The 25,302-nt window shown below is 59.0% G+C and overlaps 2 protein-coding genes across 7 annotated transcripts; both read right to left on the bottom strand.

Annotated features, from left to right (window-relative positions):
• Positions 1-1,367: 1,367 nt before the first annotated feature.
• DDR2 (discoidin domain receptor tyrosine kinase 2) lies at positions 1,368-15,090 on the bottom strand. 2 transcript variants are annotated; one of them, XM_030495595.1, is made up of 17 exons: positions 14,352-15,090; positions 10,871-10,959; positions 8,880-8,982; positions 8,526-8,757; positions 8,298-8,445; positions 8,034-8,139; positions 7,454-7,637; positions 7,140-7,383; positions 6,953-7,015; positions 6,680-6,810; positions 5,948-6,158; positions 5,239-5,462; positions 4,986-5,122; positions 4,395-4,586; positions 4,019-4,247; positions 3,348-3,497; positions 1,368-2,852 (listed from the first exon to the last, which is right to left on the bottom strand). In XM_030495595.1, the coding sequence occupies exons 2-17, from the start codon at positions 10,947-10,949 to the stop codon at positions 2,715-2,717; spliced, it is 2,571 nt and encodes an 856-aa protein (XP_030351455.1). In that variant the 5' UTR covers positions 10,950-10,959; positions 14,352-15,090; the 3' UTR covers positions 1,368-2,714. The 2 variants fall into 2 exon arrangements, with proteins under 2 accessions (XP_030351455.1, XP_030351456.1); XM_030495596.1 differs by lacking the exon at positions 14,352-15,090 and having other exon boundaries at positions 10,871-12,225.
• Positions 15,091-16,794: 1,704 nt separating this feature from the next.
• On the bottom strand, positions 16,795-24,627 carry UAP1 (UDP-N-acetylglucosamine pyrophosphorylase 1). 5 transcript variants are annotated; one of them, XM_030495334.1, is made up of 10 exons: positions 24,305-24,623; positions 24,014-24,218; positions 23,148-23,323; positions 22,694-22,866; positions 21,335-21,528; positions 20,806-20,949; positions 20,177-20,365; positions 19,704-19,751; positions 17,621-17,687; positions 16,795-17,360 (listed from the first exon to the last, which is right to left on the bottom strand). In XM_030495334.1, exons 1-10 carry the CDS (start codon positions 24,600-24,602, stop codon positions 17,268-17,270), a joined length of 1,587 nt encoding a protein of 528 aa, XP_030351194.1. In that variant the 5' UTR covers positions 24,603-24,623; the 3' UTR covers positions 16,795-17,267. The 5 variants fall into 5 exon arrangements, with proteins under 5 accessions (XP_030351194.1, XP_030351195.1, XP_030351197.1 ...); XM_030495335.1 differs by having other exon boundaries at positions 16,795-16,886; XM_030495337.2 differs by lacking the exon at positions 19,704-19,751 and having other exon boundaries at positions 24,305-24,627.
• Positions 24,628-25,302: the final 675 nt, after the last annotated feature.

Here is a 25,302-nt window from a genome sequence, read left to right as displayed (position 1 = left end):
ACTCCACCACTGCCCTGGGCAGCCTGTTCCGATGCCTGATCACTCTCTCTGTGAAGAAATTGTTCCTACTATCCAATATAAACCTCCCCTGGCACAGCTTGAGGCTGTTACCTCTTGTCCTATCACTTGTTACTTGGGAGAAGAGACCGACCCCCACCTCCCTACAACCTCCTTTCAGGTAGTTGTAGACAGCGATAAGGTCCCCCTGAGCCTTCCCTTCTCCAGACTAAACACCCCCAGGTCCCTCAGCTGTTCCTCACCACACTTGTGCTCCAGGCCCTGCACCAGCTCTGTTGCCCTTCTCTGGCCCTGCTCCAGCACCTCAATGTCTCTGTTGTAGTGAGGGGCCCAGAACTGAACACAGGATTCGACATGCGGCCTCACCAGTGCCCAGTGCAGGGGGACAATCACTGCCCTGGCCCTGCTGCCCACACTGTTGCTGGTACAGGCCGGGATGCTGTTGGCCTTCTTGGCTGCCTGGGCACAAGCTGGAGCTCTAGCCTCCTATCCTTTGCCACAGAGGGACATTCTGCAGCCAAACAGAAATGCTACCAGCTCACTGTTTCCTGGTGCCGTGGTGGCAGAGGCCTGGGTGCACAGGTCCTGCTGGAGATCTCAGGTGCAGCCCTGCCCCTGGCAGGGCTGGTGCCCCAGCTGGAGCAGGTGACTGACACAGCAGCCCCCTGCACGTCCCCGGGTGCCCCCCAGGCACCCTGACATGCTACTTAGCCCTGGGGCCATGCACACTCAGTGCAGAACGCCCAGGCACAAAGCCCTGCGGCTCAGGTCAGTGGGAGCTGCAGACATGCCCATATCCGGCCCGGTGCTCCCAGCTCCTGGCTTGCTGAGGCAGGGCTGGGAGAGGCCATGACACACCCTGGGCAGGGAGAGGGCGTCAAGGGCAGAGGCAGACGGGTACCAGTTCCGTGCCATGGACAAAGCCTGCCGTCGCTCCTGGTTCACCTACAGAGCACCATGCTGCCACAGGCTACGTACTCAGCAGGGAGGAGACATCCTCGGCCACAGCCAGCAGAACCATGCGTGGGGAACCAGTCAGTCTCTCCGCAGAGCACAGCCCCCTTCTCCCCCCTCCCAGACCCACTGTCCCACCTCGGTCCATGTTGGTGGACATCTCCTGATATGGATGCTGAGCCTCAGACTGCCCTCCTTGTCACCCAAGGAGATGGGCAACTGGTGTGGGTCAACTTGTGGGTCTCTTGAGCATCCTTCCTCCACCTCTTATGCTGTTACCTGTGTGCACTCCCCCAAGCTCTTCCCACACAGTGCAGCCCACAAGCCCCCACTGGCCAGGCTCCCGGGATGTCCACAGAGGACAAGAGCTACCACAAGGAAACCATGCAACCAGATTCACGTAGCAAGTGTCTCTTCAGCGGGTTTGCCCCTATATATAGGTGCATCTACTGAATATATACATGCCTTAGCAATAGTATACTGGAAACTGTGCCACGCGTGACTTGATGGTGCTGAACTAATGCATACAAAAGTATGGAGGGATCCATGTACCCTCTAAGTACAAAGTTCCTCCTGTCCAGCCACAGGAGGGTCCAATTCTGGAGCACGGCAGGTAACCTGCTGGGGCTCCTGCAGGGCACACAGCTCTGGCACCTGCCCAGTTCACTCATGGAGCTGCCGGATGCGGGAGGATGGACTGGTGCCAGACTGCTGTGGGATGCTCAGGGCAGCAGAGTCCAGCCCTGGCGCTCCAGCTGAGCTGTGATCCCTGGGCCCAGAGCCATGGAGGGACGGGGTGCCCACGGCTCCATGCACACGGGCTGTTGCAGGCTTGGGCATCAGCGGAAGCTCTGCTATGTGCATTCCTCTCCTGGCAGGTGAAGACGTGGGTTAACCCTGGGAGAGGAGGACCAGTAGATTTCCCCTTGGAGGTGAAAGGTACTAACATTCTGCTGCCAGCTGCTGCGCAGCTCCTGCAGGGCATCCGAAATGCATTTCATGGGCAATTGAGCAGCTCTGGAGTGCTGTGTTTTTGATGACCTCCTCATCAAACAGCTGGGAGTAGGTGAGAGGTCGGTAAGAGGATGTCCCCTCGGCTTGACTCGTGCCAGGCAGGCAGCAAGGAGCTGGGACTGCTGTCAGGCTTCTCTCTGTGCAACCGGGGTCTGGCTGGCAGGGATGGGGCTTCCTGCCCCTCTATGGCATGTCCAAAGCCCAAAATGTCCAGAGAGACATTTGGTTTTGCCCTATAATTGCACAGCCTGCTGTGAGCCAGTGGCAGTCCCTGCTCCTCCTCAAGCAGGTAGTAGCTTCCGGACAACCCCTGCTCCAGCAGGCACATACCCGTGTGCATCCCTTCTCCAGGCACCTGCCCCATGCATGGGCCGGGAACTTCCACACAAAGAAAGTCCAGGTGATGTTCCTCCCCTCCAACCAAGGGAGAGAAGCCACTCTGTCCTGGTCACTGCCACCAAGAACACGCTGTGTCAATAAATAACCCTCATCTTAGCCCACGTTTCTCCCAGGCTCATCTCAGAAAGCTAGTGGGAGGTCCAAGTTGTCCCACGCTGTGGCTGTCCTTGCTGCCCTTGGGATTTTCCTCTGAGGCTTCACTGTACAATGAGAACAAGACCAGCTGCCCGGGTTTTATTGCGAAGTCCGAGTGAAGTGGCTTCGGTTTGCATATGGGGCTCCTCTGGGGATGGGGCAGGATGGGGTCCGGGCTGGCAGGGAGCAAAGGGTCATTCTTCACTGGTTGACTCTTGGAGGAGACGATGGATGTCCTGGAAGGAGGGACGGTCTTTAGTGTCCCGTCTCCAGCAGCTCAGCATTAGCTTATAGACTGAGTCAGGGCAAAGTGCAGGTTGGGGAAGGTAGGTCTTCAAAACAAAAGGCAAAGATGACAAAGGGAGAGAGTTACTGCCATGGAAAACAAAAAGCAAACTGCTCCTGGGGAGCCCCATTTCTCCATGCACTGGGGTGGGGGGCTGTGCTGCTGTGTGTTCAGGAGGAAGGGGACCCTTCAGATGGCACAGTGGGGCCTAGGGACACCTGCTCATGTCACCCAGCTTGCAGGGGTAAGCAGGCAAGCAGTGCTTTGGGCTGTGTAAAATGCAGGGTTTGGCATGCTGGGCCCTTCACCAGGACTCCTTCCCGGAAGTGTTCCTGTCCCATAATTCCCCCATAGCCAAGGTCCCTATCTGGCCACCTTGGAGTCTTTCCCCAGGTCCCTGATGTCCCAGATGCACCACTACCTGTTCTGTCCCATTCCATCCCAACCCATTCCACCACATCCCGTCCTGTCCCATCCTGTCCTGACGTGTCCCATCCCACCCCATCCCATCCCATCCCATCCCATCCCATTCTGTCCCTACCTGCCTGCCCTGGTCCCTGAAGAACTCGCCGGTGTTCTCAATGACCTGCTCATCGGAGAGCTGGGAGTAGGGCTGCTCCCGGCAGAGTGTGAAGGTCTCCCACAGCGTCACGCCGAATGCCCACACATCACTGGCCGTCGTGAACTTGCCCTGGCCAGAGAGAGCAGAGCAGGGTCAGGCATGGGCATTACCCCATCCTGTTCCATAAGCCCTACAGGCACAGGGTTTGAAATCTCCTTCTGCATGCTTCAGCTTCCAGATCTGGGCCCAGAGTGCTCCAGCTTGGTCGCACAGACCTGCTCTCTTCCTGGGGCCAGAGCCTGGCAATACCTAGGTCTGATTTGCAGCAACTGCTCTAAGAGCTGGGGTTTGGTAAGGACCCAGCTCCCTTCAAAGATTGAAAAATAACCCTGCTGCCTCTTCCAGGTCTGACCACGGCCAGCAGAAAATGTCATTCATCCTACTCAAAGGTTGGGCACCAGGACAACAAAGATCACGGTAGTTCCCCCATCCCACCTCAAAAAGCTGCTACCACTCTTGCTTTCTGCATGCTTCATCCCAAAGCTGGGCTCCAGGAAGGAGAGACTTCCCATCCCTTCTGCACCCCCCAGCCTGAGGAAGAGGCTGAGATTAGCCCCAGTGTCCTCTGGAGGATCCCAGTCCCCATGTACCAGCAGGATGCTCTCCCAGGACATCCAGCGGATGGGGAGCACTGCCCGCCCCTGGATGCGGTAGTAGTCCCCGCTGTAGAGATTCCTGCTCATGCCGAAGTCGGCTATCTTGATGGTGTACTGCTTCCCCACCAGGCAGTTGCGAGTGGCCAGGTCTCGGTGCACGAAGTTCAGGGAGGAGAGGTACTTCATGCCGGAGGCGATCTGGGTGGCCATGAACCGCAGGTCGCTGTAGGTGCCAGGATGGGACAAGGGAGGACTGAGGCGCTGGGCAGGATGGCAACAGGGGTACACTGCCCCATGCAGAGTGCCCCACAGCCGGGCAGGGTGCCTAGAGCAGGCAGCCCTGTCCCCCCTGCCCATCCCCTGTCACTACCTGACGCTTGGCACTTGGCCAGCGGGGGTGCTGCCTCCTTGCTGGCGGGACAGGAACTGGTTGAGGTCTCCATTCTCCATGTACTCGGTGATCATGCACAGCGGGTCATCCGTGATGCACACTGCCAGCAGCCGGATAATGTTGGGGTCCTTCAGCCGTGACATGATCTTGATTTCCTTCAGAAAATCATTCCTTTCCGGAACAGAAACCACACGGATCGGATAGACAGACCCAGAGGGGCATGGAGGTGCGCATGGACCAGCCGAGCGTGCTACCCACCCGCCCAAGCCTCATGGGGAACCTGTGGGGACGGGGGGCCATGAGGGGAAGCTCTGGACTGATCCACACATGGCTGCGGGGTGGACTCGGTGGGTAGATGGGGCACTGGGGAGCTTGTTAGGACCAGCAAGGACCAAGAATCCTGAATTGTGGCAACCAAGCATCCCCATAGAGCTCAGACACGTGGGCCTCTCAGCTGCACTGAGCTCCTGGCTGCTGGAGGCAGGGGATGCTCTCCAAGTGTCCTGGCTTTCCTGTGGGGGCTCTGCATGGGGGAGAATGCTGGGGTCTATGCATCCCCCAGCCTCATACCTGGCATTCTTGTTGGCATCTGCTCTCAGCATCTTCACAGCCACCAGCACAGGGTGGTTGGAGCTGGCATCTAAGCCCTCCAGGGCAAAGTCCTTGCCTGTGAATTTGTCCATCCCCTCCACTTCACAGAGATGCACCTGGAGGAGGACAAGGGGCAGCCATTACTTCTGGTGGCCGACACCTCTGCCAGCCCCCACGAATTGGGAAGAGCCTTGCCCGAGCCCTGCTCAGGGCAGGACCAGCTCACACTCACCTCCCCAAATTGGCCTTCCCCCAGCTTCTCCTTGAAGGTCAGCAGCTTCCTGGGGAACTCCTCAACAGCCACGTCCTTACCAGAGAGCAGGTCCATGGTGAGGGCTGGCACTGAGTAGGTGTTGCCGCCTGTCACACCTTGCAGGTTCACAATGTCAGCCTCGGCGTAGTGGGGGACACCCTCGGGGACACTGGCTTGAGATGGCTTCACAGAGGCGCTGCAGCCTGGGGAGGTACAGCAGGGCCAGCACTGCCATTGGTGTCCTGCCCTGCACCCTCTGCTCATGCTCCAGCCATTGGCTTCTCCATCCTGGTCCTCCCCAGAGCCCCTGCACTGCCCCAGCATGACTGGGCTCCTGCAGACACCACAGGATGCTCTGCTCCTTCCCCATGACTGACAAACGCACCAAGCCAGCCCCAAGCACCAGATGAACAGGGATCAGTGCCCAACCTCCAGGTCACTGAGGAAGAGATGCCAGAGCATCCCAAGGATGGTGGTGGGGACACAGCACGGCCTGGCACTGATGATGGCTCTCAGCCACAGGCTTTGTGTGACCTCTGAGAACAGGATGTGCAGGAGCTTGTGTGACCTCCCTCCTCACTCCTCTGTGCCAAAATGTTTGGAGATTGGCCAAAAGCTGGGGCTGGGGAGAGGGGGCTGCAGGAGGGTCGATGCAGGCTCTAAGCACACAGGGTCCCCCAGCTCTCACCTGTGTCCTCCTCCCCCGGCGTGAACTCAGGCAGCTTGCGGATCAGGCGGGAGGGCTCCTGGTAGTCGGGTCCCAGGGGAAATATGCGGTCGTAGGTGGAGCTGGACTCCTGCTCGCTGGAGGAGGAGGAACGGTTGTGGTTGAACATGCTGGATTCGCTGGGCAGGGAGAGGCTGACGGTCATTTCGTCATCCAGCATCCTCCGTGATGCCTGTGAGAGGGGGGCAAGGGAGGAGAGAGCTGCGACAGGGATTCCCTGCAGCACTGGTGAGATGGGGTCTCCTGTGCTCCATGGCACCATGGCCTTGCTCAGCCCTGAGCCCTGCTCTCTAGTGCCCTGTCCCAGGGCTGCAGCACCCATCTGGGAAAGATGTTTGTCCTGATGTACTCCCCTTCTATTGCCTGCCTCTGTGGAGAAGAGTTTGGTTCCATCACTTCTGTGACTGCCCTCAGTTAGCCAGGGACTGCAGTGAGACCTCCATGGTCTCCTCTTTCTCAGCCCAACTTCAGGACAGAAGGACGGACGAGCAGGCAGGTCACGAAGTCACAGCTTTGCTCAGCTAAATCCCCTTGCTCGGGAGATGGGTGCAAATCACAGCCTTCCCGAGGGCAGCAAGGAAGCATCAGACCCCACATGGAGGCTGCTTTGCCCATGCTGAGCTCCCAAAAGAACCTGCCCAGGATGAGCCCACCACTCTCAGGCACCTCAGCAGCCACCCCACACTTGCCCACCTTCTCCAGCATCTTCTGCCAGAACTGCCGCCACAGTATGATGACAATGATGGCCACCAGGATGAAGATGATTGCCACCAGGCACCCAATCAGGATGCGTGTGTTGCTGTCGTCTACCTTGAGTGTGGGGTCTGGCAGGAGAAGGGGACAGCAAGAGTCAGTCATGCTGAGGTGTGGGGAGAGACCCTGCCGCTTTCCTCCATCAGATGGGGCAGAGCACTCCTCAAGAATCTCCCCACCCAGCTCAGGGTGATGTGCTTTTCAGTGCCCTACCATAAGTGGTGGGGACCATGGGCATCTCAGGAGGGACCACCGAGTTGTTGTACATGGCTGCATCTGGCAAGGGAAAAGAGGGGAGTATCAAGGTGGGAGGCATGCATGGGTGCCCCGCAGCCCCAAACCCTCCATGAACATCTCCTCCAGAGGAGCCAGTCCCCGTGGGGCTCATGGTGGTGGGTACCCGACTGGAAGGTGATCTCGCTGAACATCATCCAGGCGTCGGCAAAGTAGTACTGGCACTTGATGGCGCTGGCCATGCGGTGGAGCAGAGGCACGGTGACGAAGCGGGCGCTGGGGTTCACGTCATCCAGCACCAGCACTGAGGAGACAGCACTGGGCTCCCACTCACTGGCATCGGCACGAAAGTAGCACTGCACCTCCTTGAAGATCTTCACTCCTTTGGCGAACATGTTGTTGCAATGGACCTGTGGGGCAGCCCGTCAGTGTGGCCATGGTGGGGGACGGGGACAGGGTACAGGTGGGGGGAATGCGGACCTTCATGGCAGTGAAGTTCCTGATGCGGTCGAACTCGAAGGTGATCTCCACGTAGCCGCCGGCCGTGCTTTCATTGCGCCAGCCAACATAGTCATAGCCCGGCCAGACGTGGTACTCATGGGTCTGTGTGAAGTCGTCCAGCCCCGATACCCCGTCTGTCAGCTGGCCCAGGCCCTCCGTCATGCTGGTGTGTGTGAGGGGGGAATGGCAGCGTGACTCTTGCCAACGCCACAAACCTGCCACCACCCAGCATCCCCCCCAACAGCTCCTCACAGCCCCTGGGAAATTCTAGAGGGGGTTCTGTTCTTTTTGATGCTCTTTCTGGAAAAGGCTATGGAATGCTGAGCATGCAGTGCAGTTAGTGTAAATCCAAGAGAAGGGCTGGAGGTGTTTTCCCCATCATACTGTCCCCATTATGATATGCAGCCTCCCAGAGCTGGCCACATCCCCTGCTTCAGGGAGCCCCCAAGTGTTTGTTCTGCTGAGGATCAGCACATCAGCCTGCCAACACAGGGGAGAAACCCATCCCCTCCTGCCTACTGCAGCACCCACAACGTGCACAAGCCCACCCAGTCCTCACCTGTACCCGAATGCCCCATCGTACACTGAGTCATTGAGGTAGATGACAGTGCCCCCGGGAAGGATGAACTGCTGCCCAGCCGGCGCGTTGTAGGACACCAGCCCATCTGCAGGGAAGGGGGGATAAGTGGCTGCCCATGCCAGACACCCAGCTGCTGGTGAGTCCGGGCCAGCCCCTGGTGGGATGGGCAGCCCCCGCTGGGATGGGCAGCCCCTCAGCTGGACTCTGGGGACACAGGGAAGGGCACAGGACCGCACCACGCACCCAGCCAGACGCAGCCGTACACCTCCACACGCAGGCAGACATTCATGGAGTGGTCAGTGACAGGGATGAAGCGGACGAAGCGGGCGATAAGGGGTGGCTCCAGGTCCTTGAGGACGATGTCGTAGGGGTTGGAGTTTCCATCCAGCACCTGGGGCAGAAGAGCACGGTGAGGATGGGCAGGCGCAGACCCCACCTGCCACCCTGTGCAGCCCCCTCCTGCCTCCTCACCTGCTTCCCATGCCGGTTCCTCCAGGAGATCCAGCGGGTGCCATCCCGGCTGTAGTTGATCTTATACATGGGGGCAAACTCATTGCCATGGCCCCCAGCATGGCGCCCCTGGGTGCCCACCAGCGTGATGAAGTGCAGGGCACGCAGGTCGATCTGCAGGAACTCCTTCAGGTCATCAGGCTCCACCGGGATCTCGGGGCACCAGGCTCCATCACCATCCTCTGAGTCCAGCCTGCAAACCAAGAGCAGAAGAGACATTTGCAGGTGGCCAAAGCCAGCCCCATGTCCTCCTTCTGCCCCTCCCTGAAAGCCCAGACCCTGCTGTGGCTGTCACAGGAGAGTCCCTGTACTCACCGTCCATACTTGGCAGCTGTGGACTCAGACCACTGGCTGGATGCTGAGATGTCCTCATCGGGGATGTGCCCACCTGACATTCCCAAGGGGTACCGGCACACCGCTGCAACGAGACCAGCGGGGTGCTGAGCAGGCATCCCTCCTTGCCTCCCCGGCAGAGGCACGTGCTGAAATATGACCTGGCACTACCAAGGCTGGGGCACATCCACAATGCCACAGCATCCCAGTCCGGGCAGCTCAGGCACAGCACTTTCTATGCCTCAGGCTTACAGAGGGGGGACAAAGCATGATGGGATGGTCCTGCACAGGCAGGTCCTGCCTAAGCAGGTGGAGCCAAGGGTCACAAGCGAATGCCAGCGCAGCTTGAAGCAAAGCCAGGAGCAAGGGGAAGCAGTGCTCCAAAGGCTGCTGGACACACCCGGTCCCTGTCCCTAGAGATCCCTTCGGCCTTGCTGGCAAGCATTCAGCTGCGGTGGAGAGAGAGCCTGTGGGTTGGCACCGCTGCCCCACGCTCATCTTTCTGGGGGTACCCAGAGAGCTTGCTCCAGAGGCCACTTGCCCTAAAAAACCACTGACAGCAACATGTTCTTGGCCATGCTGCCCCACTGCTCCCCCCACCTGCTGGGGCGATGACAAAGGCGGGCGCTTGCCCTCCCTGCTGGCCCCATGGCTCCCATTATCAGTCCTGCTCCCTGCCCAGCTGTGAGTGGAAAAGTACCCAGGGTGGCGAGCGGGCTGCGTCCCCGAGCGGCAGCCAGTTCCCTCGGCACCGCATGCACACTGCTTCCCAGGAGTTATTTTCTCACTCCTGGCTGCCAGGAGCACTGCTGAAAGGCTGGCTTGTTTGGCCGTGTTTATCGTCTGGCCACTGGCTCCAGCCCGCAGCACTGCCCCTGCACGCCGCCCCGAGCAAACACCCGCACTGAGGTGGCAGGGCCAGGCCAGGGTGCAGGGCTGGGGCTGCCCCTGCCGCGCCACCAATGAGCCCCAGTGTGCGGTGCCACCCGGCAGCCACCTCCCGTCCCCAGGTCCCTGTGCCACCAACAGAGTGGGACCACCTCTTGCATGCAACAGAGGGATGGCTGTATCTTCAGCATGAGCTCAGTGGGGAGCATCTCCTCTTGTCTCCAGCTCTCCCACTTATGATGCTCTGCAGAGTGCAGCTCCCACTGAATTTCCATTTAATTCTTGCCAAAATGGAGCCAGCCCAGTTCCTTTGCCCTAGGAAATAACCACCCTGGCCAGGTAAAGCCAACACTGCCAGCCCTGGACAGCTGCAGAAGAAACAGGATTGCTTCCCTAAGCACCATGCAACCTCTGGGGAAGACCCAGCAAACTCTTCCCACAGATGGAAGAAGCCTTTGAAGGGACTTGTTACAGGGATACCCCAGGGAAACCCTGACGCGCGGAAGGAGCCTGGGCTGTGTCTCCATCCTGGCAGTGCAGCAGGGGGCTGAGCCCTTCAGAAACAACTGTTTAAATACAGTTCTCTTGCTGACGTCCGGAGCAGTGTTGTGGTTTCTGAGCAGAAGCCAGGCACCTAGTTAAGCTATTTTACCAAAGCCAACCTTGGTTTGTTGTGAAACCACCAAGGAAAGCATGTCCCAGGCAGCAAACAACACCCTGGTGCCTTGCCTTCTACGTGCTGCAGCCTCAAAACTGAGCAGGCCTGATGAGCCTGTGATGGAGAAGGGCCCCGTGCAGAGCTCAGGGCTCCAGATGCAGTGCTTTGCCTATACCCAATGCCCCACCAGCCTGCCAGTACCAGGACAGGCGCCTGTGGCACACAGAGGATGTTTTCTGGGTCACTGGTGGTGGCTGAGCTGCGCGCAGGACAGCAGAGAGCCCAGGCAGGCATGGGCTTGGGGGCCACCATGCACTGCTCCCGGAGATGGCGCAGATGATGTGAGCCCAAGCTCAGATACCCTAGGAAGAGCACGGCCCAGGGAAACAGACCTCATGGCTCTTGCAGCGGTTCCCATCTCACTTACCTGGGTTGACCTGGGCTCTCGCAGCCTGCAGGACGCACAGCAGCGGCAGCAGCAGCGCTGGGCTGGGGGAGGCTGGCATGTTGGCAGTCCTGCAGAGACAGGGACAGGCCTCGTCACGCTGAGGCAGCTGAGCCGCGCAGGAATGCCAGTCCTGCTTGGGGTGGCCAGCCGAGGATGGGAGGGCTTCCCTAGCATGAGTGTCCCCACCTCAGCTTCGGAGGAGGAGCAGAGCCCCAAGCCTCACATCTGTGAAGGTGGTCAAAGGGGTCCCAGTGTCCATCCCCTCTGCCACCACCTCCCCCAGAGCCATAGCATGCCGCATCCCTGGAGCCCACCACATGAAATGGGCCCAGGACCTGCACGAACCTCCCAGGGCTCTGCTTGGGGCTGGCGCCATCTGGCTCCATGGACGGGCAGAAAGGCTCCGGCTGGGCCGCCCACCCTTGGATGGCTTTGAAAGCAAGGCATTGTGCAACCCCGTCATGAAACAAAATAATAGCACGTTGCAACACTCAGTTTTCCTGCCTTCTGGCTTGGGAGAGATAATAGCAGATAATCGCCCAAGATTTACAGCGTATTTATTGTGACAGATCTCTACAGCAAAGCGCATCTTGAGGACATGCGTGACACACGAAGTGTGGGCAACGGGAGCCAGCTTGCACCTGCTGCCTCTAGGGCAGCGTGGGATGGGGCTGGCGGGGACATGGGCGTCATAGAATCACAGAATTATTTGGGTTGGAAAGGACCTTAAGATCATCTACTTCCAACCCCCCTGCCATGGGCAGAGACACCTCACACTAGACTGTGTCACCCAAGGCCCTGTCCATCCTGGCATTCCTTATTTGCCGAGGGGACATTTATCCTCCTGGGATAGCCCTTCACACAAGGACTGGATGCAGATTAGACCTCTTTTTATTAAAAAAAGGCTATTTTAATCTAGTTTGAGTGCAGATTACCCTTTGCAGGAACAATTTATTAACCTGGGGGTTAAAGAGACCATAGGTCCTGGCCAAATGGGACCTGCCTGAAATTTAGTGCTGGGCTAAATCCCATCTGAGTCCCACCACACCAGCGATGGCTGGGCTGGCAGGTCCCCGGGCTGGCAGGTCCCCAGGCTGGCCCAACACCAGTGACCCTGCAGGTTCGTGCCTGCTTGTGGGGACCCACAACCTTTTCTCCACAGCCAAGAGAAAACCCAAACCCACCCTGAACCAGTTGCCACAAGTTGGATGTCCCCATCCTGCAGAGCCCAGCTGGAAGGTGCTGGATATGGCCCTGCTCACTGGCAAAGCTGGGGCTTGGCGCAGCAGGAGTGAGGCAGGCTTGCTCTGACCATGCCAGCACCCAGAGGAGTGCAAAGCCCTGTAGCTGCCTCCTGCACCCTCCTAGATGCTCTCTGCACCCAGTGGCGTGCTGCTGGGTTCCCCGGGGGTCTCTGCTAAACATCACGAGGTACAAATAAACACCTGGACTTAAGGTGATATAAGATGGTTTTTTTCCTTTTTTTTTTTTTTTTTTTTTTTTTTTTAAAGCACACATGCAGTTTGTTCCTTTTCTATTTCCAGTGGGAAAGTCTAGTTGGTTGCAACTACCTCAGCTGCGACCGGGAATTTCAACTGCATTGCTGAGAGGCACACACAAGGCTCCTGCGTTTGATGATGGCCAGTTCCCCCAACATTAAAAATCTCAATTTCCTTCTGCATTCCAAAAAAACATCCAGGGATATTTTTTCCCACTATTCTTTCAGGCTGAGTAAACTCTTTCAGCATCAGGATACCAGATGCTGTAGTCTCCCGCAGGGAATGCATTTACATTTAGTCTAATATAGGGAAAACATCCCTGTGCAGCCATTGTGGCTCCTCGGGGGAGCAGGGCTGGGGGACACTGGGGAGACAGTGACTCGGGCACTGAGGTTGGGGCCAAGGGACGCGTGGTCAAACTGGCCGAGCAGTATTGGCAACCCAGCTGGAAATCCTTTCTGTTCCACCAGCCCTGTGCAAGGGATGGCTTTGCAATGGTTTGTCTGAAAACGTTTGCTGAAAACTTTCAATCACTGGAAATTTTTAGTGCAGAGAGTTTCTGGAGCTCCTCCCTGGCGTCACACGGCCTTGGGAGCTTCCCTCAGCTGCTACTTTTATTTCCTCCCCCTGCTTCTTATTTTACCCCTTTCTTATTCTACTGAAATCACCAGGGAAAAATTAGCAGGAAAAAAAAATGCAATCCACATTTGTTCAGAGACAAATCACATCCGAGCATGGTCCCTCTCACCCCCATCCCACGCTGGCTGGTGAAGTTCCCAGCTCACTTCCCAGGTGGGCACCACCATCCTCACCGGCACTGGAGGAGTACCATCCATAGGAAAGGGGCTGGATGGCAGCAGTCTGCACCCTGCACATTCCAGGTCCTGCGTGTGGGTCTCCCAAAGGCTCCTATCGCAGAGCCCTCATCCTCGCATGGGGCTGGGGTCTCCCCTCCTGCTGGGATGGCCGGCAAGTGGGACACACCCCAGCCACACTGGAGGGAATGTCCCCGAGCGGCGAGAGGCTCTCCCTGACCCTGGCCCACGACCTAAGACATGCAGTGTTTTGGTAAGGGGGTTTGGGACCTCTGCCCCAGCTGGGACTACAGCCCCCAGCATGCTGTGCCGCCGGCGCAGCCTCAGCAGGAGTGCAGAGCAGCATGCCGGGATCTGTAGTCCTCTTTCACTCCAAAATTGCCATTTTAGACCTTCTCTGGGCTGGATGTAGCCCCATTTTCTGCAGCAGCAAGCACCTCCCCAGCTGCAGGCTGGCCAGCTCAGCCAGGGGCATCGCAGCCATACAGGGTGCAAGAAGTGGCTGGCACGTCCCCGTGGCTGTCAGCTGCACAGGCCATGGCCCTGGGGCCTGGGGCCAGGGTCCTGTGGTCCTGCACCCAGCAAACACTCCCAACCAGCTGAAACCTTGCATCCCTCCTCCCAGCTCCATGCCACGGCATCATCCCACGGCATGGCGCAGAGCTGAGAGCATCGCTCCACCTCGGTTGCAGGGATGGGAAGCCACAAGTGGATCCTCAGCACCAGGATCAGGGGCAGGACACTGAGGAGCACCAGACCGGTGGCCCTGTGTCCCCTCCCCAGGGGGACCTGGTGCCTGGCTGGGGGACCCTGGGGACAGCAGGTCCTCTCTGGCTGGGAGCACAGCTGCCGGCTCTGCCAATAGACGCACAGGCGGGAGCTGAGGGCAGCCACCAGGAAACGCTGGCTTGGCACGAGGCACGGGGGAAAACGCTGGCAGCGGGGTGAAAACTGGAGAGAAGGGGGCAAATGTCACGTCCCCAGGTGGGGACACTGCCCTGCTGCTGCCCCAGCCCCTTCCCAGGCAGACCCACACCCAAGCCCTTCTGCCCAGGCTCCGCCACGGCACATGGCCAATCCTGTGTCCTCCCAAAATCCCAAGCCTGGGGCAGCAAATGCCTCCCCAGGCACCTCGGAGCGACTCACCGGAGCAGTGGCGGGCGGGCTCCTCGCCCCTCACCCGGGCAGGGGGAGCCAGGCAAGGAGCAAACTTCCCCGGGCTGATGCAAGATGCCTCTGGGAGCGCGTTTGCATTCTGCGGATTCCTGGGAGCCGGCCAGAAATCCCACAATCCTACATCTTGCACATTTGGTTTCAATTAGGGAGCGGAGAGGGGGAGCCAGTCACCAATCCAGGCTGGCTTTTCGGCAGAGGTTATTTTCCTCGGCCCAAGGGAATGTGTGCAAAGCTATAATTTACAGCAAAACCCATTCATAGCGCGAGAGAAAAAATAAAAAACTCCCCATGGCCGGTGAAGGAACTTAAAGCAAAAGGCAGTGTTTTGCTTTCCGGCGCTCGCCGACATGGCACACATGTCCAGGACCCTCCTCTTGCCCCAGGGGGTGCAGGGGCCAGGCGGAACACCCCCAAAATGCCAGTGATGGAGGTACTCCATGGGGCCCCGTCGCTAGCCTGGAGGGTCCCACATGGGCTGTCCTGCTTGGGGCCGCCAATGGGAAGGGAGCTGGGTTCCTGCGCGGGCACATGTGGCCAGGCCACTGTCCGCAGAGCCAGCCGGCCCCAGCACGTGGCGCAGAAGCAGCGCTCTGGCAACCGGGCTGCACGCTGAGCTCGTGGTTTTACATCACTTCCAGGCACTAGCTTGGCATCGCGGCCATGGACTGTGCAATGCGGCAGGGAGAAAATCATTATCATCATGATCGGCTCAAGTCAATTTTTGTGCAATAGCTAAAAATGCAATTAAAAACAAATCGCAAAGGTAATTTTTTTTCTTTCAGATTAGTGTTTTGGCTGTATTTTATGCCAGCACCACGCTGCTGTGAGAGGGAAGCTGCACCCCAGCAGCAGGCCAGTGGCTCCCAAAAAGTGCTCTTGTCCATAGGGCGCCCCACAGCCCCAGGGCTGTAGCCTTGTTGCTAAAACAACCTCCTTGCCAGACTCCTAGCCTTTCTGCTCTCCAGGCACCAAAACAAGTCACAGGCAGGGAAAGCTGTCCACTGCCCACCGCAGGACACCGGTGCCCTTGCTGCTGCCACCAGAGAGGGCCTGCGATGCCAGCCCAGCCGCGGGCACAGTGGGAGGCATGCCACAGGGCATGGCAGGCAAGGCAGAGCACCTCCAGCCTGGCAGGGAGGGCAGGCAGGAGCAGGTAGGGAGCGGGTTAGTGCAGTGCCTGCTGCAGGGCTCTGCACCAAGCCCTCGCTGCCCTACGTGCACACTGGCACAAACACTGGCTGGCTCCCCTCCAGCCCTGCTACCTGGAATTGACACTCCAATGACTTGGCAGCAGCCAGCATCACTCTATCCCAGGACATCCTAATGGAAAGGTGCTGGTGTGCAAACAGAGTCAAAAAGCCATAGGAGTGGTGATCCCCCCTGGTTCACCGTGCAGCCCTTTGCTCCTGCTCAGCACCAGCCCTGGGGCCATGTGCATTCCCCCAAGGTGGGCCACGCTGTGCTCCAGCTGCTGCCTGCTGCATGCCAAGGAGGAGCAGCTCCACACGGAACAGAGATGTTCCTTCGTCACAGCAGCTGCTCCCAGGGCCTGTCAGAGCCGGTGGGCAGGGGGAGGCGGTGGTGCAGACCACAAGACCACCCGCAGCACTCTGCTGCAGCTCCTCACTCTGGCCCCCATCCCGGGCTGTCTCTCCTGGGACCCGCAGCCGCCAGGCTGCCTTGGCCACACACAACCCAGCTGGCCCACAGCAAGCCACCAGCAGCCACAGCTCTGGCCAGGACCCCCCACATGGCCCCCGCTTCCCAGGCACACACTGCCTGCGGAACAGAGTGCTCAGCTGAACCTGGGGTGCCCAACTGCCACTCAGACTTGGCAACTTCTCCAGGGAGGGAGCAGTTTGAGCCCCAGTTCCAGTCCTGCAAGGATAAATTCCTCCCCAAGCAGCCACGGGGCAGTGGGTGGCTGTGCATCCCCACACCAGAGGCTGTGGCAGGACTCGGGAGAGGAGCTGGCCAAGCACCACCTCCTCTCCCAACCAAGAGGTGAGGCAGTAAGAGCTACTCTGTCTGAGGGCATCAGCACACCACGCTCTGGGGCAGGAGCTGAAGAGCGCTCCCCAGGCAAGCAGAGGGCAGGTGGTGTTGCTGGAGGACACCACACCGGGCTGGTTTCACCCTGAGCACTCCAGCAGTGCAGCACACATGCCTGTTCACACCTGCTTAAGGATTGCCACCGTTTGCAGAAATTCAAGAGGAAAGCGAAGCTCTGCTTCTTTGCTTCCAGAGACGCCCCAAACACTGCAGGCCAGAGGACCTGCCCTGCATCCCCCTCAGGCAGCAACCCCTGCTGTTTTGGGAGGAGCAGAGCATTTGGCATGACACAGTCAGACCTCTGCTCTACAAGAAGAGCCTCTGTGAAAAGTCATCCTCACTAAAACACCACCAGATGACAGACAGGAGGGACTCAGAGTTTAATCAGGTGCTTCCAGTTATGCAACATATAAAGGATGACCAAAAGGGAGGACATGGGCAATGACAAGGACCCTATTAAAAAAAATAATCATGTAGATTTGAGAAAAATAAAAATTCAAGATTAACCCCAGCCCTGTACCATAAAAATCCTCTGCATGTACAATGAATATTACTATATACATGTTTAAAAATAAATGCCCACAGCCTGGACTGCAAAGAGCAGCGCCGTAGCTGTGCTTTGTGGCAGGGGAATCCATAGAGAGTTTGTTTTTTAAATTAAAATATAAATAGAAGCATACAATATGCCAAGAACCGAGTGGGTCACATCCTCCTCTGCACAGGGCCAGAGTAAGCAGGACCAGCCCCTACCAGCTACAGCTATAAACCTTCACATGTCCGAATTCCCAGCCCACCAGGTGGGACAGGCAGCCTGGCTTAGGCACTGCGCTGCTGCTACATCCCGTTCTTCACCAGCTCGTGGATCCCATCCTCGTCAATAATCAAAGGTGCGCGGAACTCTCGGTCCTTCACGTACTTTTCCAGACCCTAAGAGAGGACAAAGCAGCTCGTTAGGAACACACCACATGCCACTTGCTCTGTGTACCTGCTGAGCTGCTCGCAGGTGGCCCTGGTCCCCTCCCGTGCTAGCAGCTTGGGGGACTCTGCCTTGAAAAGCTCCACCATGAATTCAAGTCATGCTTTTGTGGCTTACCCCTCCCCAGCCAGGCTCCCAGGCATGCCCAGCCAGCCTCCCCACCGCTGCTTAATCTGCAAAGGTGCCCAAGCTCTGGGAAGCCAGTACTCACCTCTCCTCCGTAGGAGATGAGGGGAGAAATTTCACACTGGATTGGCAGGTCATTTGCATCTTTCAAGCTGCAGAGAAAAGTAGCATCAGGAGGGTTAGCTACATCCTGCCAAGGGAGCAGATGGGGCTCAGAGATCTCGCAGGAGCCGGCATGGGGGTCAGCACTGTCTGGGGCACCAGTGGCTGCTGGCCCACACAGACCCCACTGGTGCAGAGCTGCCCAGGATTAGTCAAGCCTCGAGCGCTCTCCATGGAGCTGCGAGCTAAAGTTTAGATACCAGCAGCAACTGGAAGGAAAGAGAGCTTTAGATGCAGCTTTAATGAGGATCTACATGCCTTTCCATGTGTGCAACTGCAGCAGCACCCACACCTCTGGCCCAGACCCCAGCCCCGCTGTATTTGATGCTGCATGCAAGCTAGTCACCCCTTCCTCCTCCTTCCTCCTGCATCCTTGGGTGATGAGAGATGCACTCGCAGCACCTTCCTGTTTGGTTGGCCACAACAAGTCATTTTTTAAACACACTTCTTGTTTAAAGCAGAACCTGAGGACACAGGGTAAGGCTTGCTCAGAAACACTCCCTGTGGTACCAGCTGCTCCTTCTGCCTTTGCCTCTTAGATCAGCTGTCCAGCTCCTGTGTTCTGCACAGAAGCCTGAGCTGGTGAGGACAGCGACAGACCCACACCAGCACTGCCTGCCACAGCCTAGCCCCAAAACAGCCACAGCAGCACTGCTGGGCAGGGGTTTGCATGGGGTCCCTGACCCTGCTCCTGCTGCCACCAGCCTCAGTAGGATTCCCCCAGATGCTCCCTGGATCCAGCCAGTGTTTAAGCCTGGCCAGGGGGAGCAAACAAGGAACTCCAGGGTGCCCCTTTGCTCCCACTCGCCACTGCAGGCAGAGAGGACACAGGACATCACCTGTGACAACTCTCCCAGGTCAAAGCTTGTCCCTGCTGCCACACAGTCACTCCGTTGCTTCCCGTCCCAGCTGTGAGTCAATAAAACTCGCCCATCCTAACCCAGCCTTGCATTTGTGTTTGCCTTCGAGTCAGATTCCTCTCAAGATAATTAAAAAAAAAAAAAAAAGCAAGCCATTAACCAGAAATGAAGGCTAAATGTAGGATAAAGGATGTACTTTATTATTACATTGCAACTAGTGTAATAGCCTAGTTATAAGCCTGAAAGCACTTGGAGTCTTGAATTAAAAAGAGAGACCCCAGATGTATCCCACCAGAAAGTACCAGAAGATACAACTTCTCCTGAAGGAGAGGAAAAAGCAGCAAGCTTGCTTAGTCTGCAAGTCATTTACTCACCAGCTTGAAGTCCCAGCCCCACAGATGTGCCCTGTGGCACAGAAGAACACACTGCTATTACAGAAGTTGCTTTAACACTTCCGTCAACTTCCCTGTTTACTTCTATAAACTTCCAAGCGTTGAGCCAAGGGCTGGTGTCAGTCTAGATCTCCAAAACTCAAGAGCTGAAGCCACACAAAGCACAGCTGGCTGCCTACACTGAGGTCTGCCCATGCTACATCAAAGCCTGCTCGATGTTTCCTTGGTATTCTTAATTCTGTGTCAATCTGGTGGGCACCGGGAGACGGCAGCCGTCTCCAGCTACAGGACCAGCCGGGATCAGTCCGGGCCGTGCTGCACCATGGTATGACAAACAGGGAATGCCATCGACAGGACAGGCCAGCGTGTTTCCCAACAGCATCCCGCCTGTGGGGTGACCTCTGGAGGCTGCACGCAGTCAGCAGCTGCCTGCTGCCCTGCATCTGTACCAATGGCACACGCTCCTTCCAGCTATCCCCACCGGCTGCCTCTCTGGAAAGGAGCCCAGGAGAGAGCAGACGGTGCCTGCTTACCACCCGCCACCATGAGCAGCGGCATCCATGGGGTCCTACAGCGAGACATGCCCCAGTCCCAGCATGCAACCCCGAGCACCCTGGCCCCATTAGTCGCTATGGGCACCTGCTCACCAGCGCACACCCATTGCAGCAACCGCAGCCTGGCACACTGCTTAGCCTACAGCCTGTTAGTACCTAAGCACAGCCCCGCCACCATGCATGCTGCACGGTATAGTTACTTGTCATTGACATCTGCTGGGGTGGCATCTGACCTTCCGTTTGTGACACTACGTGGGAATAAACAAGGGTTAGCAGAGCAGAATAAGTCTGGGGTTTGCTGTTTCCCAAAGAGGGGCTGTGGGGAATCTCTTGGTCAAGGGATGCTGTGACCCCAGCCTGCCTGCTGCATGGACCTGATGGTGTGGTTGGGGCTTTAGGAAGCCACCTTGTACCTACATGGGCAACCTTGGCTGTACAATGGAGACCGGCAGGATTTAGTTCACAGACACTGAATCAAGAAGGAAAGCTCCTGTTGAACAAGTGAGTGTCCCTCTGGTGGCCACCACCCAGCCCACCCAGGAGAAGGGACCCACAGCTGATTGCTCCAGCAACGCTGGTTTCAGAAGCGCTGAAATGGAGAAGGGCTGCAGACTGTCCAATGCTTGATACCCAGCCCAAAAAGGATGCAGGAGCACGGGGAGCAGCAACTCACCGAGGGATGGCGGGGATGCGTGTGCCGTTTTCATCCACGAAGTGTCCCCCTGCGTTGAGAACCCAGCAGTGGTGCAAGGACATCAAGGCATGTCGGGCTGTTGTGGGGTTGTCCTTACCATTCTGGCTGTCTGCATTCTTCAGGGGAGAAAACTCATCCTCACGCAGCACCTCGTACACCACAAACTTCCTGGTGGGGGGAATAGGATGTAGGAGGGTCAGGTTTGGGAAATGCAGCTGTTCCCTGTCACTTTGGCTTCTTCCCTGCCAGGGTGGCTGAGCTGGGGCCACAGTAGCTGAACCAAGGCCACGGCTCCCAACACACACTGGCTGCCCTCACAGCCACAAAACAGGGAGAGGAGGACCTGGGCTGTAGGGTCAGTAGATGCTCCTCTGGCGGAGGAGCAGGGCGCAGCCAAGCTAGAAGCACACAGCACCTGTTCCTCCTCCTGCTCATGTCCGGGCACAATGGCCCACTGCTGCTGAACAGCATGGGAGCTGGCATCCTACCCTGATTCCAGGGCACTGCCAGTGTGCACAGCCCTGGGTGCACTCCCTCCCTCCAGAGGCTCTCAGAGCTGCCCAAAGGAGAGCCAGCAGCCTGCTCCCCGCAGAGGAAAAACGGCATACTTGGAAAACTGGAAGATGTCGAAGACAAACTTTTCCATCTTTATCCCATTGGGCTTCTCGGGTTGGATCAGCTGCCCTGTAGTGATGTCCACATGTGGGATCTTCTTCTCAGCTACGTGGTGCTGCAGCTGTGGTTCGTAAGTGCTGCAGCGGGCCAAGAAAGAGATGTCACTCACCCGAGCAAGGCATGTCTCCAGCCCCCCAGCTCAGACACTGCTGCAGCAGGACAGCCGCTCTGTCCTGGTGCCCAGCCCCAAGGCACAGGCTGCTCATCCCCACAGCAGCCAGGAGAGGACAGCCCCGCATGCCCTGGCACAGCAGCCAGCGATGGCCGGGAGAACCCTTATCTCAAGGAAGGGACTGTGCAGAGAAGCAGGAGTCAGGCCGTGTATGCAGACCGTGTGGGCCTCGTCCCAGCACACCTGCAAACAGCTGGAGCTCAACCAGCAGAAAGCAAGGCACAGGCAGCCAGGTAGTCAGCTCTGCTCGGTACCAGCACTCCTCCTCCAGCACCCCAGCAGGCCCTTACTTGACTACATCTTTCAGGAAGGCAGTGGTGAAGTAGTGATTGGCAATGTTGCCCGCGTTGAAGAGCAGCCGCCCATCCGGGCCCCGTTTCTGGGCAGTGGCCAGGGAGATCTCGCTGTACTCCACGACCTGGTAGACACCATCCACTCGGCACACCACGCCGACTGGCTCCGTGGGGTTGGTCTTCTCCACCACCTGCCCACGGAAAGCACTGTCAGGGGAAGAACTCCCAAAGACCTGCACTTCAAATATACTGCCTTATATATAGCATCCCCCATGGAGGCTTCTTCCTGTGCAGGACAGCAGGGGTAGGCATGCTGCAGCCCTGCCCTCCCTGAAGGAGGGTGAGATGGCAGGGATGGGTGATAAGGTGTCAGGGACACCCAGAGGGCGCAGGCAGGATCTGGCACCAAGCCCTTATGTGTTGGCGGAGAGCACGGATATGTTTAGCACCCAGCCCACATGTGAACAGCCAGCTTGCTGTGCACAGGCAGGAGGCTGCTAGCTCAGCAGAGCCACCCCCTACACCTGACCTCCCCCCTCTTCCTGCACACCTCCCTCTGGGCAATGGGACCCTGCCACCAAATCCCTACCTGTCACTACCACCACAGCAGGGCAGCATGCGAGGACACAGGGCTTCCTCCTTTCTGCATACTAGGGTTATTTCCTCCTTCTCTTGCTTAGGCCAGAAGGAGGAACTGCTCTCACTTTCTCAGTTTGCTCTCTGAAAGCTTCAGGGCCAGCAAGCTCTCTCACCTGTTTGGCAGAGCTGAGCCTAATGCAAACACAATCACATAGCCCCTTTGTCTGCTAATCCAGCCTTTAAGTAAAGCTTTGGGTGTGCAATCTCCCACCCATGAGACACAGGGTTGGGCTCAGCAGTCAGCTGCACCTACTGTGTCCTGGTCTGGTGCCCAGGACGTCATATCCAGGGACAGCTGGCAGCCTGTGGCAGGGATCCAGGATGCCCGTGCTCCCTGCAGCCTCCCAAGCAGCTGCCCAGTATCCGAGCAGGGACTGAGCAGCCCCACAGGGCTCCCCAGCAGCTCTTGGCCCCAGGGACTAGGGGACCAGTGAGCCTTGGGGCTGCCGGTGCTACATCCCTATGCAAGGCAGGAAGGAAGCAGCACCAGGCAGAGTTCAGTGACACCCCGCATTCCCTGGGGTGCCAGACCCAGTGGGCAGGTGGGACTCTGGCAGCAGATGCTACTCCACCAGCAAGCTCCTGGTGCTTAGCTATCCCTCCTGGCTGCAGCGAGCCAGCTAAGGAAGGGTGAGGAGTCAGGGAAGTCAGGCAAGGATCAGGACAGAGCCCACCCTGCTCCAGGGAAGCAGATCCTGCCTGCCCTCAAAACCATACCTTGGCCCCACAGTCCGCTCCCTTCTCCAAGCAGAACCCGATGAACCTGGGGTCAGCCACCTTCACCAGGATGTTGTCCACACAGTAGACGTGGACACTCTGCACGCCCCTCCACTCCATGTCCTCCACAATGCCATGTGCCCCCAGGGCCCGGTACAGGCCCCCGTTGCCATCTGCAGAGGGAACAAACTGTTGGGGGCTGCAGCAACACCCGGCTGTCCCATCAGCCAGCCGCACTCATCCTCTTTTCCCCATGGAGCCAGCATGGAGGGTCACCAGCCCGGCCATACCCCACCCTGGTCCTCCCCGCCAAGACAGACACCTCCCAGACTGCATCACCCGCAGGCCACGTCATGCTGTGAGACTGCCCTGTGCAGGCTCCAGCTCCAAAAACTTGTCCTCAGCACTTTGTCTCATCCCCCTGCATCCCTCCCACCAGCTCCTGGTCACTGACCTGGTGCCATAGCAATCTTGCCCTTCTCCTCCAGCAGGATTTTCCCATCAAAACCCAGGGCAGGCAGCATGCCCTGCTGGAAGAAAATGACATTTTCCTTCTTCAAGCCAAAATAGTGATGCTTCACAAAGAATTCCTTGGTTGACTCCATAGTCCGGCCACTTGTCATGATGTACCTGTTGCAGCACAGAAAAGACCTGATGAGCAGGGAGGAGAGACAGGGTCTCATACTCCTGATCCCAAATGTCAGGAACCGCTTCAGCCTGTAACACTCAGGACAGCCTTCTTCCCCCAGCAAACATTTAGAGGGATCTGACCTGTGGTGACCCTGCCTTTTTGGCAAGCAAATGAAGGGCTTCACCCCTCCTTGCAACATCCATCTCCAAAACCCTACCACACCCTGTGCAGGGGGGCCAGCCAGCTGCAGCTGCCAGATCCAGCTATGACACCAACCTCCTGCTCACACACCACTGCAGCCCCTCGCCTCCCAGACCCCTGCCTCGTGTGGCAGCCATCCCATGTGGTGATATGACAGATGTTCCCAAGGGCCACCGGGTTGAGCCTGACAGTGTGGGACCTACCAGTACCATGCTCTGGTCCTGGACCCGCTAACTCCACAGGCCATGCCCATGGCAACAACACAGTGGCCAGAGGGTCTGTGCCAACCCATAGGCCCTTGGGCTGTCATGGGGGTCTGTGCCAACCCACAGGCTCATGGGGTCTTCCCCTGCTGAGGCCAATGGGGCCCATACCAACCCATAAGACATCAATCCACCAACATTAGCAGGGTCCTGCCAACACCACCCTGCATCTTATCCCACCAAGGCCACCCCAGGGGCGCTGACCACCAAAAGCAGGATGCTCACCAGGGGATGTTGCAGGGGGTGCCGTGCTGCTCCTCCGCCAGCTGCTGCAGCCGCCGCAGGCGCTGGGCCTGGAGGTGGAAGAGGGTCTTGCGGGAGGGCAGCCCCACGTCGCACATGCCCTTGGGGTAGGGGACGCCGAGGCGGGTGCCCTGCCCGCCGGCCAGCAGCAGCGCGGCCACGCGGCTCCCCGCGATCTCCGCCAGCCCTGCGCCCGCGAAGGAGAGCACACACGCGTGGGGCCAGCCGCGCCGGCACCGCGCCGCGCCGGGCCCCGCCGCCCCCCGCACCTACCGCGGCTCTCCCAGCGCGGCAGCAGCCCGCGGTCACGGGAGGCGCTGCCCAGCACGTCCCGCGGCACCGGCTCCATCCGCGCGTCCAGCCCAGCAGCCGCCGCCGTGGCTGCACCGCCGCCGTCCCCGCGGGCGCGGCGGAAGAAGCGGTTGATCTCGGCCACGTCCATGTGGCGCAGCTCCGCCGCCAGCGCCCGGCGGGCCTCGGCGCCCAGCTCGGGCCAGAAGCGCAACACGTGGCCCTGCCCGCCCTCCGCCAGCCGCTGCCCCAGCGCCGCCGCGGCACCCGCCGCCTCCATCCCGCCCGCCCCGCGGAGCCGCCGCGCCCCCCAACCCTCCACGGCCGCCCCTTTATAGGCCCCCGCCTCCGCGGGGCCGCCAATGGCAGGCCGCGGCCGCACGCCCCGCGCCCTCACTGGCTGCGGGGAATGGCGTCACCGCCGCGGCTGCGCTCGGCGGCGCCAATCGGAACGGCCGCTGCGGCGGCGCGCGCGCCGGCGGCTGCTATGACAACGCCCGCCACGTCAGCGCGCGGCCCCGGCAGCGGGGAGAGGCGGGGCCGGGCCCCCCCCCCCGCCGGCCGCCAACCCCCGAGCACGGGAAGCCACGGGCAGGGCCGGGTGTCTGGGGAGCCCCCGGGGCGCGGCCTGACGCCGGTGGGGCTGCAGCAGCCCCTCTCCCGTCCTGCAAACCACCCAAACACCCCAAATCCACCCGAACCCCAGCCCAGGCGCGGCAGGCGAGGTCTCCGCAGGGAGCAGCGCTCGCCGCCAGCCGTGCCCCAGCAGCCTGCCGGGGCCAGCCCCAGCGCCCGCCGCTGCAGCGCTCCCTTGCCCCATGCGGTGAAGTCATCGTGGGCTGCAGCCAAACACCCCCCGCGCCCGTCCCTTCCCGGATCCGCGCACCGCTGGCGCTGCAGAGCGTTGTGCAACTCCCGGCGCGTCCCTGTGGATCACCCCGCGTCAGCCGAGGCGGTTTTCCCCTGGCTGCTGTCACTTG

Source organism: Strigops habroptila, chromosome 8 (assembly GCF_004027225.2).
Source record: "Strigops habroptila isolate Jane chromosome 8, bStrHab1.2.pri, whole genome shotgun sequence".
Taxonomy (NCBI): Eukaryota; Metazoa; Chordata; class Aves; order Psittaciformes; family Psittacidae; genus Strigops; species Strigops habroptila.
The sequence above is the reverse complement of the archived record's forward strand: the minus strand, read 5'-3'. Positions and strand labels throughout refer to the sequence as shown.

Coding starts and splice junctions, on each gene's coding strand:
- DDR2 (XM_030495595.1), bottom strand. CDS start 10,949: ATGCCAGCCTCCCCCAGCCCAGCGCTGCTGCTGCCGCTGCTGTGCGTC. Junction 8,446..8,525: donor GGAACCGGCATGGGAAGCAG/GTGAGGAGGCAG, acceptor CTTCTGCCCCAG/GTGCTGGATGGAAACTCCAA. Junction 5,123..5,238: donor GGGAAGGCCAATTTGGGGAG/GTGAGTGTGAGC, acceptor GTCCTCCTCCAG/GTGCATCTCTGTGAAGTGGA.
- UAP1 (XM_030495334.1), bottom strand. CDS start 24,602: ATGGAGGCGGCGGGTGCCGCGGCGGCGCTGGGGCAGCGGCTGGCGGAG. Junction 23,324..24,013: donor ACCCCCTGCAACATCCCCTG/GTGAGCATCCTG, acceptor GTGCTGCAACAG/GTACATCATGACAAGTGGCC. Junction 20,950..21,334: donor TTCCTGAAAGATGTAGTCAA/GTAAGGGCCTGC, acceptor GGCCCGCTGCAG/CACTTACGAACCACAGCTGC.